The 18,868-nt window shown below is 35.8% G+C and overlaps 1 protein-coding gene across 1 annotated transcript in view; it reads left to right on the top strand.

Moving 5' to 3' along the window:
* Ammecr1 (AMMECR nuclear protein 1) overlaps positions 1 to 18,868 on the top strand; it is a 111,846-nt gene that overhangs the window by 45,789 nt on the left and 47,189 nt on the right. The window contains exon 2 of the mRNA XM_038317344.1: positions 9,291 to 9,401. Within this exon, the coding sequence (XP_038173272.1) occupies positions 9,291 to 9,401 (111 nt within the window). The remainder of the gene's footprint in view (positions 1 to 9,290; positions 9,402 to 18,868) is intronic.

Here is an 18,868-nt window from a genome sequence, read left to right as displayed (position 1 = left end):
TAAGCTACCACCTCGTGGTGCTACACGGATTACTAAATATGGGTTAAAGGAAGATGTGAGAATTAACCAATAAGAGGCTACAGATAATGGGCCAGGCAGTGTTTAAAAGAATACAGTTTCCGTGTAATTATTTCGGGTGTAAAGCTAGCCGGCGGCCGGGTGGCGGGACGCAGCCCCGCCGCTCCTTCTACAGATTGGCGCTCCAACGTGGTGACTAAATCCACTTAAAAACCTGAGAGGGCTTTAAATAAAGGAGAGAGAGAGTTTAACACAGCTTTTTGCTGTTTGCCTGGACGTGCTGTAGAGAGATTTCCTGTTTCGGCAATAGCAGCAGAGAAAAAGCTGAGTCATTTTAAAACGCGGCTTCCTGGTGCTGTGCCGCCAGTGCAAACTCTGGTTATAAAGCATTTCAGTGGCTTTTATGGGCCTGGATATCTGTGTTCCTGCTTGGGATAGGAAGGAGAGTGCACTGAGACCGGGCCAATGGCTCCCTGCTCCCTGCCTGCACCTGGGCAGATGGTGGAATCAGGCTTAGGCGAGCGGGAGAACATGGCGGATTTCTGCCGCCACAGAGAGATGTTTCCAGGCTGCACGGTGCTCTGCGCGTCAGATTTGGCTGTAACCTGGATGAAAAGAGTTTCTGTGCCGCATGCTCAGTCTCAGAGTTAAAGTGCTGAGTGCGGCTCCTACCTGGCAGCCCCAGAGCTAGCAGAAAATGGTACGGCCTCCATTTTGAAATTGGAGAGAGGTGGAGCCAACATCCAGAGCAGCCCGCAGCTCTGCAGCTCAGAGCTGCAACCGATTCAGAGTCATAAACGGATCCGCCATGTTGGACTGGGCGTGGCAAGCTCACAGTACCTGTTTTTGACCTAGGAATGTCACAGCTTAGATTCTTAAGTGCATAGCGATTTAAAAGCACAAAACAAAAGTGCTTCTGGATAGTAAAAAAATTACAGATTCACAATAGGACAGATTCAGACATAAAAGACTTTTAAATGGGTCACAGTGTCGGATGAATGTACGTAGGCTTGAGAGAGAAGAAAAAAATATAAAAAATAAAGTTAATGCCTTAAAAAAAGGGTAAAGTCTTTAAAGAGACAGAGTACAGAGAGTTATAGATTAAAAGAAGTGATAGAGTAAAAATAAGCCACGTAAAAATGGAAGATTCACAGAGAGTCTGGATTGTGTACTTTGTTGTGTTTTCTTTGATTTTTTTGACTGTAAAGGAACTAAATACAGAGAGACATTTCATTATATGGGCTGCCAGGCTAGACCAGAATGGACATCTTAACGGTATGACTTCGGGATTTGGATCTAAGAACATGATGCTTTGGAAAAGAGTTTCTTCTTTTGTTTTCACAGAGGACAAGACTCTGTGGATTGCTTCTATCCCAATATGGTATGATAGACCACGCTTTCCTGAAAGGTTGCTGTGAACATCTTCAAAAAATTACTTCACTCAACTGCCAACTGAGAGGAACCTAACACACAGGTTACACCATGAAAGACCTAAATAACAGCGCCCCCATTCAGCAGGAAGCAGTTTGGAGAGAAAAAACTGCGCCCATTTTCCCAAATATTGTTTATAAATGTTCTTTTACATTTAAAGGGGGATATGATATAGATATGATATAGAGATGAATAATTTGCAATGGTATGGATTTTAAGGTCAATTTGTTATATGTATATGTATTTCTGATCTTGATTAAGGTATTGTGATTGTGTTCATTTAAAAATGTAATGTACAATTAGGAAATATAGGTTGTTAATGGATAATCATTGATAATAGTTAAGCTTGTAGTCATGTTATTAGATTTTCTAGATATGTAGAGATATATTTCAGTTAGATAGACATTCTTCATATCTTTCAAAGACTGCAGAATATGGCATTTAATGTTTTAATAACTTAGGGTTTTTCATGACAATGAGACACGTCTGCTCCTGGCAGCACCAATCTACTTCGAACCACCAATCTACTTCGAGAGGAAGATGGGCATCGAAGAGGCTACTTATGGAGTTTGTTAGCCATTTGGGCAAGAAACTGCTCTTGCCTGGACTGTTGCATAAACTGGACACAAGGAACCCACAGAAAGAGGACTGCTGAACTTGCCTAAAGGTGAGATGGTCTTTTGGGGTTCCTGATTCATTAAAGAGTCTGCGAGATGTTCTGCAGGACACAGCAGAAAGTGACTGAACTGTCTTTGGAATTTCCTGCTTCATGGAAATGTCTGCTGGATACTTATGGGCCTGTAGGCTGAAGATGGATGCCCCAATGGTACAGAGGAACTTTGGGTGACTGTCCAGGCACCGAGTTGTCTCTGTCATTTTTACAGTTTGAAAGTTGCATATGACTTGTTTACTTAGGTAATATTATATCCTTCTGGAGTCTTTGATGGAGTTGAAGAATAAATAGATAGTTATAGCTTTCCTTAGTTATGATAAAAGATAAAATAAATCTAAATATTGTAACTGTAATACTTGCTTGATAACTGCTTTGTTATATGTAATTTTGCTATGTTGAAGTTGAAGCCTTTCTTTTTTGTTTAAACAGAAAAAGGGGAAATGATGGAGGAGAGTTATCTGTCTATGTTACTTTCATTGGTTAATTAATAAAGAAAACTGCCTTGGCCCTTTAAGAGACAGAAAATTAGGTAGGCGGAATAGACAGAACAGAATTGTGGGAAAAAGGAAGCAGAGTTGGGGAGACGCTTCAGGCAGTCGCCATAGTGAGTCTCCATGATTCTCCTCTCTGAGATGGACGCAGGTTAAGATCTCTCCTGGTAAGCCACACCTCGTGGTGCTACACGGATTACTAAATATGGGTTAAAGGAAGATGTGAGAATTAATCAATAAGAGGCTACAGATAATGGGCCAGGCAGTGTTTAAAAGAATACAGTTTCCGTGTAATTATTTCGGGTGTAAAGCTAGCCGGCGGCCGGGTGGCGGGACGCAGCCCCGCCGCTCCTTCTACAGAGAGTCTTGCTTATTTTCTGCTCTCAAGCTGTCTTTCCAGTTCTTGTCTTCTGTGAGAGCATGAACTCCAAGGAAGAACCTTAAAACAAATCCAGAAAGCATATGAGAAACAAATGCGTCAGTTTTATTATGGGGTCTTACTTATTAAGCTGACACAGTTCATCAGATCTCCATGGAATCAGAAAGAAGATAAAATCTAGGATGAAGAAGCTAAAATGATTTTCCAGCTCATTTTACATTAGTGTTTAAATTAATCAGCGTGTTTGTTTCCTATCTACTCCACTTCTCCTGAGTGGGCTCCATAGCAAGGACAGGATGGTTAAGTATAGATCATTAACCGAAGAGGTAAAATATAGATACAAAGTCCCATTCTTTAGTTGTGTCTGTTGTTTTCTTTAAAGTGTTGTGGCTTCCCTGATTGTGCTGCATACTCAGTCACAAGAAAGTGCCAAGGCCAAGTCCTATAAAAATCTTTAAGTAGTAGAAAGAAATAAGAAGAGACTATATTCTCCATTAACTGTGTCCATTAATATTCTTTCTAAAACTTCTGGACCTAATTTTCTTAATTTTGTTCATGCCAATGCATCTTCAGATGTCAATAATAAAGTCCCTTTTTGCTTGGTCTGTTTCATATTAAAATAACCCTTTTCGTAGCAAAAGCTGAGTTGCAAGATTTAAAGTTCTTTGAGGAAAATGTTTTCAGAGTAGGAAATTCAAATGGAAATTATTTCAATTTTGAAATCTGTAGTAAATTGTCGCCTAAAATTAGTGCATTAGATACGTAAGTAATAAAATTTGTGGTGTGTTCTACTTGTCAGGAAAGAAGCCATAGCTAGTCCATTTTCAGATTGTTGCCATGTATTAGATTCAGTGCCTACTGCAATATAAATTAGGGAAAGAAAATATGTACAGGTATGTTATTTTTTTCCAGTCTAGGTAATCATTCTTATCTAAATTGGACTCTAATAAAAAATAAGACAGCCTGTTGACGCGAAACTGAATTTTTAAAGAAGTTTGCTGAAAATGGTTGAGTTAGTCTTGCTAAGGGAAAGAAATGGGTCCTTCAGTTCAACAATTGGCAGAATCAGGGTAATCTAAAGCATGCATTTGATTGGGGTGACTATGTCAGTGTGATTAGACTTGATTATAAAGAGAATTCAGAACTTCCAGCTCTGCTAGACTTTACCTCTCCTTCCTCTGGCATTTACCACCTAAATTAGAAATAGAGAAATGGGAGGATGGAAGCATATAATGCTGTTACTATTTTATCTCTGTGAAGACTAAACCAAAAAAGGATTAGAATAAAGTAATTCTTGATTCTCAGTTTTAGATATTTATGCTCTTCTATACTATCCAGCGCTATCTAGCTGTATTGCTTTAGTTTCTCAGACTACTTACAGAGGTTGAAGGGAGAGTGTGGTATAAAGCTATGGTGTTTGTTTGGTTGTTGTTTAGTATATTTTCTTCTATAATAAAAATGGTGTAAACAAAAAAGTGTCAAATGCATTTGAACCTTACCCTCTCTCCCCCGTTTCTTCCAGGTTAGCCTATTTTTTCTCATTTCCGGTCGCTCTGAGATTCAGGTTATCTGGAACCTAAGCATTATTCATTCCATAATATAAATTGCATAATTAAAATGATCAGATCCCATCCCTAGCTGAATAATCATTAAACACGTGTAAGTTGAAATTTTCATTCAGTGGACAGTTTGTGGAGAATAGACAGAAAACCTAGATTTCATGATGGGTGCGTAGATGCAGGAGAACATGAAATGAGAAGGCAGGGGGAGGTAGAAAGGGTATTAGTAAGCCATCCTTCTGTTGGTAATCCATAGAGGATGAAATAGTAGGCTTTGCTCTGGGTTTCTAATAGGACCAGTTTGAAAACTTGTAAATTGGTATTGATCTTGCTTAGATCAGTGTGGTTTGTGTCCCATTGGGTTCAAACAACCTTTTCATAGTGGTCACCTAAAACCATTTGAAAACACAGATATTAACATTGTGATTCATAACAGTAAGAAAATTGCAGTTATGAAGTAGCAACAAAATTTTATGGTTGGGGCACTACAACATGAAGAACTGTATTAAAGGGTCACAGCATTAGATAGGTTGAGAACCACTATTGTAGATGGTCTGGCATTTCTACTACATCCTGTCATCTTTTCAGCTAATTTTGCATTGCTGAGAAGAGGAGATGGAGGGATGGAAGGAGACTGGCCCTTCTGCTCATTTATATGGTGAACTGTGTAGAATCCATAGAATTTTCTTACCCTGTGGTAATTTACATGACAGCTGTACTCACTATCTTGGAGATTCTGCCTCACCATGCTCACAGGAAATGTCATGTGAGGACAAAGTAGCTTTCTATAAGCCTGGAAGAGCGTTCTTGAAGAACTGAAGTTGATTATAACCTGGATCATGAGCTTTTTAGCTCATAAAGCTATAAGTAAAGTTTCTTTAAGCAATGCAGCCTATGATAATTATTATAGCAGCCCTTGCTGACTAATTTAGGATGTAATAATATTTGGCATATTTTATACTCATGAAAACTAATTTATATGCCTTGGAAAGGAAACACACACCTTCTCATTGATACATGAAGAGAAATTTCTTAGTTTAGTGGTGGAAAGAAGGCACCATCATTTTTATTTTTACTTAAACTTCCTAGATCCTGGAGTTTAGTTGCATGGTATAAGGAACATAATTGGATTTTTGAACTAAGTTGCTGATGAGACCAAGGACACTTGACAATCATTATTTTGTGGTATAAGAAACAAACTAAAATACAGGGCTTTTCTCTTTTTCTTTTCATCTGCCTCTAAAATAAATATCATGTTGAATATCTGTAGCAAGTAGGCTTATATTATTGTGTTGCTGTTGTTACCTGTAAGCTTCATTCTAAACAGAAGTGAGAGTTCACCATGGACTATGCTTTTTAAACTTACCATTTTCTGTTTTTGCAGAGAGGTAGGCTTTGCGCTACACTATTGTTAAGTAAATTCATGTTTTTCAATGTCTCATGTAATTGTATTCCAGTCCTACAAACACATTTCTAATGTGTTGTGGCTTAAATCAATAGACCGTCTCAGAAGAGGGTATTGGAAGTGGCATGAAACCAGGAGAATCCTGTACAGATTTATATTGCTCTTTGTACCATTATTGTTCCATAACAGCTACATTTCTGAGAGCCACTTTTGATCTGACACTACTGGCTGCCAATTGGCAGTGAGGATTCACCTAGATTAGGTGCTTGTTTCCTGTTTCTATGTACAGGCTTAGGGAGATGGGGTTTACTTTCCTCCAAATGTTTCTCAACCTCCAAATGTTTCTCAGAACATACGGTACAAAATGTTCAGAAGTAGGATAATTCCTTTAAAAGCTACATCTGGTTACCCTCAGATAAATATTTCCATTAATATTTCAACTCATTTTTGATCCTTCTTGTAGTTTGTAGTATTTTTTCAGTGTATGTAGGTGGCCTTAAACCATATGGCAAAAGCATTTTCCAAAAACATTCAGTCTTTGCCTTACTATGAACTATTTTCCTTTATTCCTTGTCATTGAATAGCTCCTCTCAGCAGGCTCAGAAACCCCCTTTTCCCTTTGATCTGATTCTGGTTATGCTGGTGGCTTAGCTTATGTACTTTGGCGAACTCATACATGTTTTAATACCATATTTAAGAATGAAATCACCTATTCATTTCCTCTGTTTGGAATGAAAATATGTTGTTACTATTTTTAGGTACTACGCATTGAATGTTCCTGCAGGCATTGCCTGGATAGTGTCATTGTTATGCACATGATGCTACCTTTGGGCTCAGTGGTTTGTTGTGTATCTATCTATTTTAAAATGCTCAACTGCCTAGATTCTTTTTTCCTCTATTAAACGATGCTTTTAGACACTTTATTTTTAGATCTGTGAACACCTTTTTTTTAAAAAAAAAAAGATAAAAGATATTGGATGTATGTTTGTAAATGACATGTGAGAGACTCAGACATTTATAGAAAAACTTTCTAATGTCTATTAAAAGTCTGAATTCTTACTTCTTCAAACATCTTAGTAGGGATGTCATTCCCTCCCCTTCTTGACAGCTGCTTTACTGCAATCTCAACTCTCAAAGTGGGTATTGCTTTGGGCAGGAAAAAACAGGAAATAACAGATAATTTTGCATCATCTACTTTACCTGTTATGAGAACTCTTAAGAACACATACTCAATAATGTAAAAAATCCAAAGAATGTTCCATCTGAAAGAGACCACAGCAAATTATAAAGGCTGTTGTCAGACTACCCATTCCTGGTACAAATTTTTCATATCCACATGCCCTGGGTTATTGTGAAGTGCCATTTCTTCCCAGGCTGCCTTGCAAAAATGCAATCTGGCCGTATATTAGCAGTTCCCCAAAGGATGAGCATAGCATAATAAATGACATACAATTTCCCCTACCATGTGCTTGAATCCCTCCCAAAATATTTCATCATTCAGAATAGTGTTCAGTATGCGTGGTTCTCCTATCTTATATATTTTGAGAATTTACATGAGATGTTATATTATTTTAAAAATGACATGTATGTATTCTAGTGGGGTAAATAATTGAAGTGGGGTGAATAATTGCTTTCATTTAAAGTGTTTTGGTAAGAAAAAATTCTTTCCCATTTCTATGTTTTTTAAGTCACTGGTGATGAGAATATACGATGTTGGTCTGTTATTGAAAAGTCATCAGGGTGTTTGGGATGCATGGATTTATATAGATTACAAGATGACTAACTTCACTGTGTCAAAGCTATCAGAGGACCTGTCTTCTGTAGGGATATTGTCTAGTCAGTGTGATGAGAAAATGTTGATGATACTGCTGTCCGTAGGAGTGCTTGCAGATATGGACTACGCTAAGTTGGAAAACGGAAAAATAAAGAGGTTAAATTTATCTTAAAGAATGTATAAATCTTTAGATGTTAATATTTCTCTGAGTAATGAAAAGAGATCATGATAGTGTAATTCCCACCTAATTTTTGTCTTTTTAAGAACTGCTAATCAAGAGAATTTAGAGGAAATTTTTCAAATGGATGATTATAATCTCAATTTATTTTTATATAGCACATAAGAGCTGAAAAGCAGAAAAGTTGGGCTGTCCTTTTTATATTTACTTTAATACCTTTAGTATAAGTCATCTGGTGCCTGAATGTCATCTTTGCCCTGATACTGCAGTAATGGTTTTCAGTGCTACTGAACATTGAGTTTGTGGAAGAAGTGAAATTGTCATAGTGTGCCCTAGTTTGTCTGTGGGATTTGTTTGGGACCTAGTCTGCTATTGTGCCTATCTGTCAGAACTTGCCATAATTTAAATGTTTGAGGTGGATGGTTAAACGTCTTTAAGGGAATATCTTGTTTCCCAAAGAACATTAATTTTAAAATGAGAATGTTCTCTAATGCACTACTGAATAATGAGTAATATATAAACTATGGTATAGCCCCATAAATTTAAATATTTTAGAAAGCAGAAATCTATTATGCCACTATTATTGTGAATATTCATAGTAATACAGATCCCTTTACCCTGCGGTGTATTTATATTTTTGCAGAATGTCCTCAAGTGTGTAGATTATATAATGTTATTTGAATTGCAGCATATTTTTTCAGCCTTAATCGTTTAAGGGTATTTGCTAATTAATGTTTGCAGTTCACTTCACCTATCTGAACCATCCACTTTACTAGGGCAAACTGAAGATTATGAGGTCTGATGAAATGTTTTCCTATCATTATAGCTTAATTTATGGCATTTTTGGCATGGTTCATAATGCTTCTTTTCGTCTGCCTTGTGTTAGTTAGCTGTGACTGTGTCTGCCTCTACGTTGGCTTCCTGCAAACCTGTGTTTTCAGGAAAGGTGCTTGATTACCTATTACCAGTTTTCTAAATCAGACTTACAAATCAGTCAGTGATCTAGATTTAAACAGGGAATCCTGCAGACATTGGTGATGAGCTAAAGCTCTGTTTTCAACATTACCAAGTTTGAGTGTTTATTTTACCATGTTTGATCTTTAAACAAGAAGTTAACATCTTCAATCTGCAAAAATTGTTGATGAGGAATTATTGATGAGGATTAACAAAAATACCTCGGTAAAACATTAATAGTGGTGCCTAATGTATAGAAGACATCTCAACACAATGTAGAAAACACTGTTACTGAGCTAAACCTTGAACCCCTTGAGCGCTTGTCTTTAGTCTTTATCTCAGCCACCTACCCTAGCATATGGTAAATACTCAGTAAACACTGGCTTGGTTGAATTGACTGATTTACCCTATTTTATGTTCTGTTACAGCCCACTGTTTGTAACATGGAAGATTGGTCGAGACAAAAGATTGCGTGGATGCATAGGTACTTTTTCTGCCATGAATTTGCATTCAGGACTCAGGGAGTACACACTTACCAGGTGAAGACCAATTTTTGTTTCATTTATATCTACTTATAAAAAAAACCTTACAATACTTGAAACTAATACTTTAATTCCTTTTCACTTACTAAATTATTGATATTCCTCTCTCCTTTCTTGTTAGTCTTTTTCTTTTTGGTATCCAATTAACTTCTCATAAAGTATTATTGCTATGTATTATTATATAAAATGCTCTGGTGACATACATCTTGTCATAGATTTTTAAAGTGATCTTTTTGGTTCTTTCAGCAGGCATCTTATTTTGTGTAACTGGAAAATGAATGACTAAATGTCCATGATTTACCAAAAGTATTATTTCTATCCCCTCTAGTCCTTTGAAAAAAGAGTGGTTTTTCCTTCATTTCATATATTTTGCTACACTTTTATGTGCTTTAAAACTTCAAAAGAAATCTTAGGAAGAAAGTGATGTCACAGCCTGGCACTGTAATCATTCACATTCACACTTCCCCCTCAAGTTAATTGTAGCTTGCTTGTTTTGTTTCCTCTAACACAATGGGAGTAATGAGAGCCTCATTACACTTTTTAAGATGTTGTTCTTAATTTCTCAACTCACAGAAAGCTATCTAACATGCCATCTATTTTTTAAAACACAACTTCTAGCAAATTGTGTTCCAAAATTATTTCAGAAGAAGAAAATGTCTTAAATAATGAGCTATTATTAAAGGTATTTCCTGGTTTTGTTCATGTTTTAGTGTGGCTCTTTGACACATGGTTGTAATCCACACAGTATTGGTACTTGCTAACTAACTATTGGTACTTGAGAGAAGTTGCCTAACTTCATAGGTAAAATAATAACTCTTGTATTTTTTCTATATATTCAGTATAAGTGTTAGAATGAAATAATTATTTTACTTCAGGATTCACGTAAAAATTAATTTTCTTGCTGCAGAATTGTGTAAATTCAGACTTCTAACACCAGTTAATAAAAAACTAAGTTTAATAATCTCATGTTTGAAGGTATGTAATAGCTCATAGCTGCAAGGTTTTCTCAATGCATAGTGAATTGCAAGAAAAAAATATGCAGTTGCTTGGGAACACATTTATTGTTGTTTTTTCTCAATTGTGAGAAACTGGATGTTTGAACTTGATTAAACAGCACAAAGTTCTTGAGAGATAAAATATCTTTATTTCTGTATCCACCCATCTATCATCCATCCATCCACCCACCCACCCACCCACCCATCCATCCATCCACCCACCCATCCATCCATCCATCCATCCACCTATCTACCTACCTATCCTTTCTACTTAGCTATGTGTGCATCTATCTGTCTGTCTGTCCGTCCATCCATCCATCCATCCATCCATCCATCCATCATCAACCTTCTAAAAAGAACTCTAGTTCACTAAAAAGTATAAATGCTACCCTTGAAATAAATATTTTTCAGTATAAAATAAGATATTCAATTGGGGACTTAATCAGTTCTTAAAGTGACTACATTTTGAGGAAACAGATACATATGAAATTGCTTGTTTACTACATGTAATGGATAATTTATTAGACTGTTCCCAAAGTAACTTGTTATGAGGCATACTGGCTTCTTGACATTTCCTGAGAAAGAAAGCGCTCTGTGCCAGTTGAACTTGGGAAATACCATCACCAGTTGATAAATGTAAAAAGCTCTCCTTGATTGCAGCAAGTTTCAGGCCCTTGTGTGTAAGTCTTGTTTTAAATCTAAAACTATATAATGCAGCATTTTCTAAACTACAGTTTATTTGACTACAGATCCCCTTTCTCCTTCTACTCCACTGTCTTATGCTGTTAGGATTCCAAGAAATACAACGTTGTAAACACGAGCCTGTGATGAAATTTACAAGTGTTATAAAAATTATAATTTTTATTTATGTTTATATACACACAGTTTATAGTATAGAATTTCTTTGTGCTTTTAAGTGAAATTTTAGAAGAAATTCCATTATCAAATATTCCATAGTTTAAAATCTTTCGTGATGGTGGCAGTAGTCACTGGTAACAACTTGGTTTTTGCCTGCGAGATGAGAATATCCAACTCTTCTGTGTTGGTGAATTTTTTTTTTACATTAATGTGAACTGAGTGAATTTTTCACACAATTAAAAATGTGCCTGCTTTTGTGTACCTTTTTACTCTCATTGCATTGTGGTCGGTGGCTGGGAACATCCTGTTTACTTTCCAACCTTTTCCTTGTATTTCTATACAGCTTCCTTAAATTGTATATAGTACTTTGAAAAGGAATATATGTATATATACTTACTTTGTGTTTTCTATATATACATATATGCATCTGGTTTGCTTTTCATTTTTATGTACAATATAATCTAATTGACATATTACAAATTATGTTATTTGAAAGATATAAACAAAAGAAGTCTTATAAAATTTAATGTGTTTAAATTCATTTTAAAATCACAAACTATATGAAGTCAATTTTAGAAGTTTTAATATTACAGTGCTTTATAGTCTCAAAAGAGTGCTTACATACATACCCCTGTGTGTGTATGTGTGTGTGTGTGTGTGTGTTTGAATGTGTGAGTGTCTAGAGAAATGTATTTTGAATTAGTGTTTTCAAAGATAAATAATTTTTGATTAATTAAATTTGTTATTTGACAGTCTTATATAATACATCCTGATCCTTACCCTACTTTCTTTATCTCCAGATCACTGTCAATCCCCACCTTCCCTACAGGTCTTTTTCCCATATCCATGTCTCTGTTTTGTTTGTGACCCACTGAGTTTAACCTGAATTGTCTGTATGGCCATGAGCTTGGAACTATGTATTGAAGCTTGGTAGTCTTACTAGTTGGTACACAACTGAAGACAATGACTCCTTCTCCCCTTGCATCCATCCTCAGGCAGACATCATTAAGCAGTGAGGTGCTGAGCTCTTCTCTCATCCTCGCCTGACTCCAGCAGTGCATTTGTTTCCTACACGCTATGCTGTTGTTAGGCTATTTCTGTGTTAGACATTTGGAAGGAGCTTTGTGCTTTGCTCATAATAACTCTTAGGTATTAATACCTACATTTTTAGTGAGGAATTGGAGATTAAAGAATTTAAATAATTTACTCAGTCATGCATCTAGTGAGTGGTAGAACTCAAATTCAAATTTAGGCCATGGACTGACTACATATTTTTCACTGTGACATATATACCCAAATCTCTGTCATGTGTTCCCTTAATGGAAACTTTCATTAAGTTAGATTAAAATAAGACCTTATAAACAGAAGTAAAATTACTATTCTGATTTAATTTCTAGTTTTATCATGAAAATAATGAACTCAAAATGTTACCATGAATTTAATAAGTCAGTAATCAACAATTTTTCATAAATTCTAGTGGAGTTATGAATAAAGTTTATTTGAATTTTTATTATATAAAAGAAAGATGCTTGTATAAAATACTACTTTGAGATAGGAACTTGTAATTTTTGGTTGCATAGCCTAGACATCAAAAAGAACTCAGAATTTCTAAACATAGCAAATAGTGGATTCTTTTGGGAGTCTAGTCTCCGCATCATAAAGTCCGCACCTCAAAACCAAACAAATAGAATCAGGTGAACTTAGGGCTCTGGGGAAGTATTAACCAGGGAGCAAGTAGGGCAGTAGAATGATAACCCACTCTTTAGTAACAGATAGGTTAAAAAATGAGAATATCTAGTTATTTGTTATCTTCATCCACGATTAGGTAAACATTCAGTTTTACAGTTATACCTTTTCTTATTCTGGTAAAATGTAAATAAAATATTTTATCATTTTAGAATATACACTTTTGTGGTCATAAATAGCTCCATGTTGTTGTGTCATCGTCACCACTGCTACCCTCCAGAACGGCTTTGTCTTCCCCGTGCTTAGTGTCTGCCTTTTGGCTAGTGTGAATAATGCTGCAATGAAGATGGGCATGCTAAATACCTGAATACTCCACTAGAAGATAGTTCTCTCACATGACAGTCACATAGCTTCTTATAAGCCATTAATCTTTTCAAATAGTTCTTTAAAAATTACCAGTTTTTTAATGAAACATCTATCCTGGATTAAGTTTTGATCCACAAATGAAGTTTTTAATTGAAATTTTTCATCGTCAAAGTGTTTGCTTAATTAAAATTTTGATTTCTCTTAAATTGAAACAAGACTTTATAAATTGGCTGGTGATTTTTCTCCCAATGATAGAAATACATACTTACAAAGTATGAAAACTTTGTGACAATTATGATGTGGGACTTGGAGGAAGACAACCTTTTCCTTCTCCTGGGAGGCTCATTTAGACAAAAGCAGGAAAGATATAGTGAGCAAGAAGCAGGATGTCGAGCTGAGAGTCACAGATAAACGTTCATAAAATACAGACTGGCGGTGCCTATACTTTAAATAGTCGTTTGTGAATCAGAGTAGTCTATAGCGTGTACCATTTTGTTAAAACAATAGCTTTAGTATTTATGTATATTTATAGCTTTTATAAGCTAGAAAATAGAAAGATCATTTTTGCTACTTAAAAACATACTTTTATATGTAGGAGAATTAGGATTAAGAGAGGAATGCAATCTTCTCAGTCAATGAAAGTGTCTTATAAATTGCTCTTGAAAGCACAGCTCTAATTCTTTATATCAATCCATGATGAAAACATGGTATTTTAGAATACAGAAGTGACTGATACTTAGTAAGGACAGGGATGAGACCAGTCACCACACTTACAAGATGACTGTCCTTTTTCTCTTTTATTTCATTGTCCATAGATGTCTTCTCTGAACAGCTAATTATGTAGGTTATGGCCGGACCTGGAGCTGGAATCCTCACTATGCTGCTTTTGTTGTGCTCTGAATTCTCAGAAATTAGCAGTGGAGGTTTATTTCTTTCTAAGAAATGGAGTAACCATAGAAAAGGAAAAGAGTTTGTTTTGATTTAGAGTTATTTTCTTTGAGTCTGTGCGCCTGAGTTATGTGTATATGTACATATATGTGTGTGTGCTGAGATGGAATAACAAGAAAAGCAAGCGAGGGGTTGTTTGCAAAATGTTTTCTTTTGATTAGATTGCTTAAGATAATGAAAATTCCAAACAAGCTTTGCTTTTTACTTTTCTTTGAAAGGTCTTATTTAGATTGGGTACTTCTGGGTGACTATTGACACATTGTAAACTGAATTTTCTTTTATATTTGGTAGCATAATCTCTCTTTTTTGTAGAGTAGTATGCATTTACAACCATTGTAAAGCAGCATAACTATATTTTTCCACTCAAACAGAATAGACTATTATGCACCAATTCTCGTGATTGATTATTTTGGCAATACACATGGCTCATTGTGAATAATTAAATAAAACAAATTCTTTTCTATTTTTGTGTTATATTGGTCCTTACATTAGCATCACCCAGATTGATTTTTAATCAGTGAGTTGCTTCTGACTGTACATTATTATCATAGCAGCTCATTCCTGAGATGTTGAGAACAGACAATTTTTGTTTCTATGGCAAGACTCCCGGCTCAAGTATGCTTTGGAAAAAACAGATTTATTAGAAATACAATGTAAACTTAATTACCTTAATTTATAATCTATGTTCTACCCTTTGCAAAAAGGAGGATGGTCCGGGTTCTAAAACTCACAACTACTGTAGTCATTTCAGCGCAATTACCAAAGGAAAATTTGCCAGATTTTATAGCGTATTTAACTTAAGGTACAGTTTGGAACCTAGATGGTCATATGCTTTTTATTCCCTTAGGAACGCATGATGAAGATACTTAGCTGCAGAAATCTGAGATCTTCATTTTAGCTGCTGGGTTAATGCACTCTTTTCATTATCCCAAGGTTGTGCTAATGTGCAGAGATGTGGCCAAAAAGATTGGCCAGCAGAATGTGGAAAGGGAAACGAAAGAGCAAGAACCATTCCCAGTATGGCTAATGGCTCCTGAATTAGAGAGAATTGTCTGAACTCATCTAGCACCTCCTGCCGTAGAAATTAAATGCACTGAATGTATCAGATTCTAATTCCCTATCACATCTTTCAGATCTCCTGCGTCTCCACTTGGATTTCCCCTGCTGCTTTGATTAAGTGCCACAGGCACAATGCCTTAGGGCAGAAAAGCAGAAAGGGCGGTCTGTAAAAACACTGCGAGAGCTGCAAATGGGGCTTTTTCCATGTTGGGCCTCTTGATTCTTGACTTTGACAGGCAGAGAGTGAAATACAAGAAATTGACTGTATTCTTACATACATCTATGAACTTAACCTCTTTGCTCCTGTGATGTTGATATTTCCCTTTTAAAATCATGTTTAAATTATTCTTCCTGAAATCTGTGTTTTGCTGTAGGAATTTATGACATAGTAGGAGAAAAAAGGTAAATAAATGATTACAGTACTAAGCAGAATAGGTTTTTGTCTAAGAGACGAGATGAACACAGATACTTTGCATTGTGATAAAACAGAAACACCCTTAATGCAGTTTATACAATTATTTCAACTAGTCATTTGTTTTACTAGATGTAAATTATTGTATATGAATTTTTTTCCTACAAGATTGTATTCAGTGTTTTCAGCCAAGTAACCTTATATATGATTTTGGATATTTCAAGAGATTAATAACATTTAATGTTTTTGTTTGTTCTTTTGAGACAAGGTCTCATTATGTAGCTTTGACTACAATGAAACTTGATATATAGAACACACTAGTCTTGGCCGGGCAATGGTGGTAAACGCTTTTAATCCCAGCACTCAGGAGGCAGAGGCAGGTAAATCTCTGTTCGAGGCCAGCCTAGTCTACAGAGCAAGTTCCAGGATAGGCTCCAAAGTTCCAAAGAAACCCTGTCTTGAAAAACCAAAAACATTAAAAAAAATACAAAATAAAAGAGAACACATTGGTCTTGAACTCACAAAGAGCCACTTGCCTCTGCTTTCTAAGAGCTGGAATTAATGGCATATATCCCCATGCCCAGCACATCATATTTTTTTTTGTTTTTTCGAGACAGGGTTTCTCTGCAGCTTTAGAGCCTGTCCTGGAGCTAGCTCTTGTAGACCAGGCTGGTCTTGAACTCACAGAAATCTGCCTGCCTCTGCCTCCAGAGTGCTAGGATTAAAGGCGTGCGCCACCACCGCCCAGCTTCAGCACATCATATTTTAAAAAGGGGAAATGAACTTAGTATGAAAAAAATCTTTTGAAATAAAAAGACTTGTAAAGGTGTTTGTGTTGGGCTAGAGAGATGGCTCAGCAGTTAAAAAGTAATAGCTACCCTTCCAGATGAAACGGGTTCAATTCCCAACCCCCACATGGTGGCTCCCAATCATCTGTAAATCCAGCTCTAGAGAAGTACTCTTCTAGCCTCCACGGGTAACACACATATATGCAGACAAAACACTCATACACATTAAATTTTTCAAGATTAAATAATTTATTTCAAAAAATGTGTGCACGCATACACATACGCACACATAAGTATGCATATACGCGCACACACACACAAACAAATACAAGCAAACACTACCAAAAGATATCTAGAACTAAGTTAAATCATAGCCCTGTTGTTTGACAGATGATGACAAAAATTAATGTTTTTTTCTGATCCATTTACATTAAAAGTTAATTCATATTTTGTTGTAGTATAAGCTAATATTCACCTCCTTTTCTAAGAATCCAGAGGTATCATCATTTCTTCTGATGAAATATTGAATTGGTAAAGCTATGTTAGAATAGAATTATTATCTGGCATTATTGTATTAAATGAGGCCTAAAATTATACTCAGGTACTTAATATGTATATTGCTTTTTTAGGGGGAGTTACAGAGTATCCTTACGTGTATAGTCCAGCATCAAACAAGAAAACAGATTTGTGTCTTCCTCTTTGGGAAGAATAAAATAGACATATTGATGTAAGCTCAAAGTGATTATTCCAGAATCTGACACAAACAATACACTTTTTCCACATTTAGGGATGGGGGGCGTGTAGGAGCGATGCCTCTAGTGATCTGGGTGGTTTAAAATAATAAATGTTGAGGTTTGGGTGTGGCAATTTCATATTAAATTTTTAGCTATGTTTTTTTTGAGCATGTGAAATGCTTTTGAAAAGATTTCCTTAAAAGGCAAAAAGAAAGTCTTTCTCTGTGATCCTTGCCCTTCTCTCAGACTGTAAAGTGTTTCATATGTGTATATTCAAAGTAGCAGTCACTGGAAGAAAATTCTTTTTTATTGCTGATAGCAGTTTATTGTCCTTCTAAGGCCAAACACTGTGTTAGCCTTTCATGTTGCATCAAGAATATATTTCTCTTAGAAACAGCTTCCAGATGATTTTACATTTTATTTTCACCTTTAAACAAATTACAAATATTGGGTATAAAATGAAGGTACCAAAGAGCTGTATTGTTTGAATTGCTTCTAGTTAACAAAATAAATTATATGCATATATTCATATGCATATATATGTGGAGAGAAATTATGTAGCACACTTCTTAGTATATTTAAAATCTTTAACATGAAGAATATAAAAATGCTGCCTAATAGTTGGTTGTGATCAGAAAACATTTTTATTACTTCTTAGATTTATTTTTATGTGTATGAATCTTTTGCCTACAAATATGTGCAGCACATGTGTGTGCCTGATGCCTGGAGAGATCAGAAATAGGCATTGGATCCTCTGGAACTTGAATTACAGGCAGTGAGCTACTATGGGGGTTCTGGGAGACGAACCCAAGGGCTTTGCAAGAGCAACAAGTACTATTAGCCACTAAGCCATCTCTTCAGCCTCATCTTATTAATTCGACAACCTTACTTCAGCTCACAAAATGAACCTATATATCCACTTTCAAACTGTAGGAACATTGCTTAAATGAGATTAGCATATATTGTCCCCATTTCTACCACCTCCCAATTTTTTTTAACGTTGCCACATTGAAATACTAATTTGTGTCCTTCTGTAGACTAAAAGAAAAACTAAGAAAAATTCATATAGAAAATTCTAGAGAAACTTTAATTACAGGGATTTCTGAGAGCTCAATTTCCTTTTGCTATACCCAGCTACCCTTATGCCTGCTTTATGTGTTACACAAAGTCAGTTTAAAAGGTTCCAATTGTAGCTACTTTGTTGGCAGTGACAGGACAGATAATTTCTTTTTACTTTTCAGACTGCTTTTAACCTAAGTCATTTTTATAAAATGACCTTTTGATACTTTCTAGATAAGGGGAACTGATTTGCTTAACTAGATCCAGAAAATTCTTTGGAATAGCGGGGCATGATTGCAAATGAAAAGGAGTGAACATTCACTATGCTAGACTTAAGCTACTAATAAAGTCATTGGTTCAAGTTCCAGTTTGGGAAGTTTGCTTTGTTTGTTCCACATAGTATCCTGTATCCCAGGCCTAGGTAGTTGACAGGTAAAGCTCAGGCAAGAGCTTGTGCACGGTCAAGTACAAAACCCAAACCCCAACCCAAACGTGATATCTGACAGTAAGACTTCTAACACTGAACCGTCTTGAGAGGAGTTAATATTTGCTTTGACTC

Source organism: Arvicola amphibius, chromosome X (genome assembly GCF_903992535.2).
Source record: "Arvicola amphibius chromosome X, mArvAmp1.2, whole genome shotgun sequence".
Lineage (NCBI taxonomy): Eukaryota > Metazoa > Chordata > Mammalia > Rodentia > Cricetidae > Arvicola > Arvicola amphibius.
Note: the sequence above shows the minus strand (reverse complement) of the source record. Positions and strands in the feature narration are given on the sequence as shown.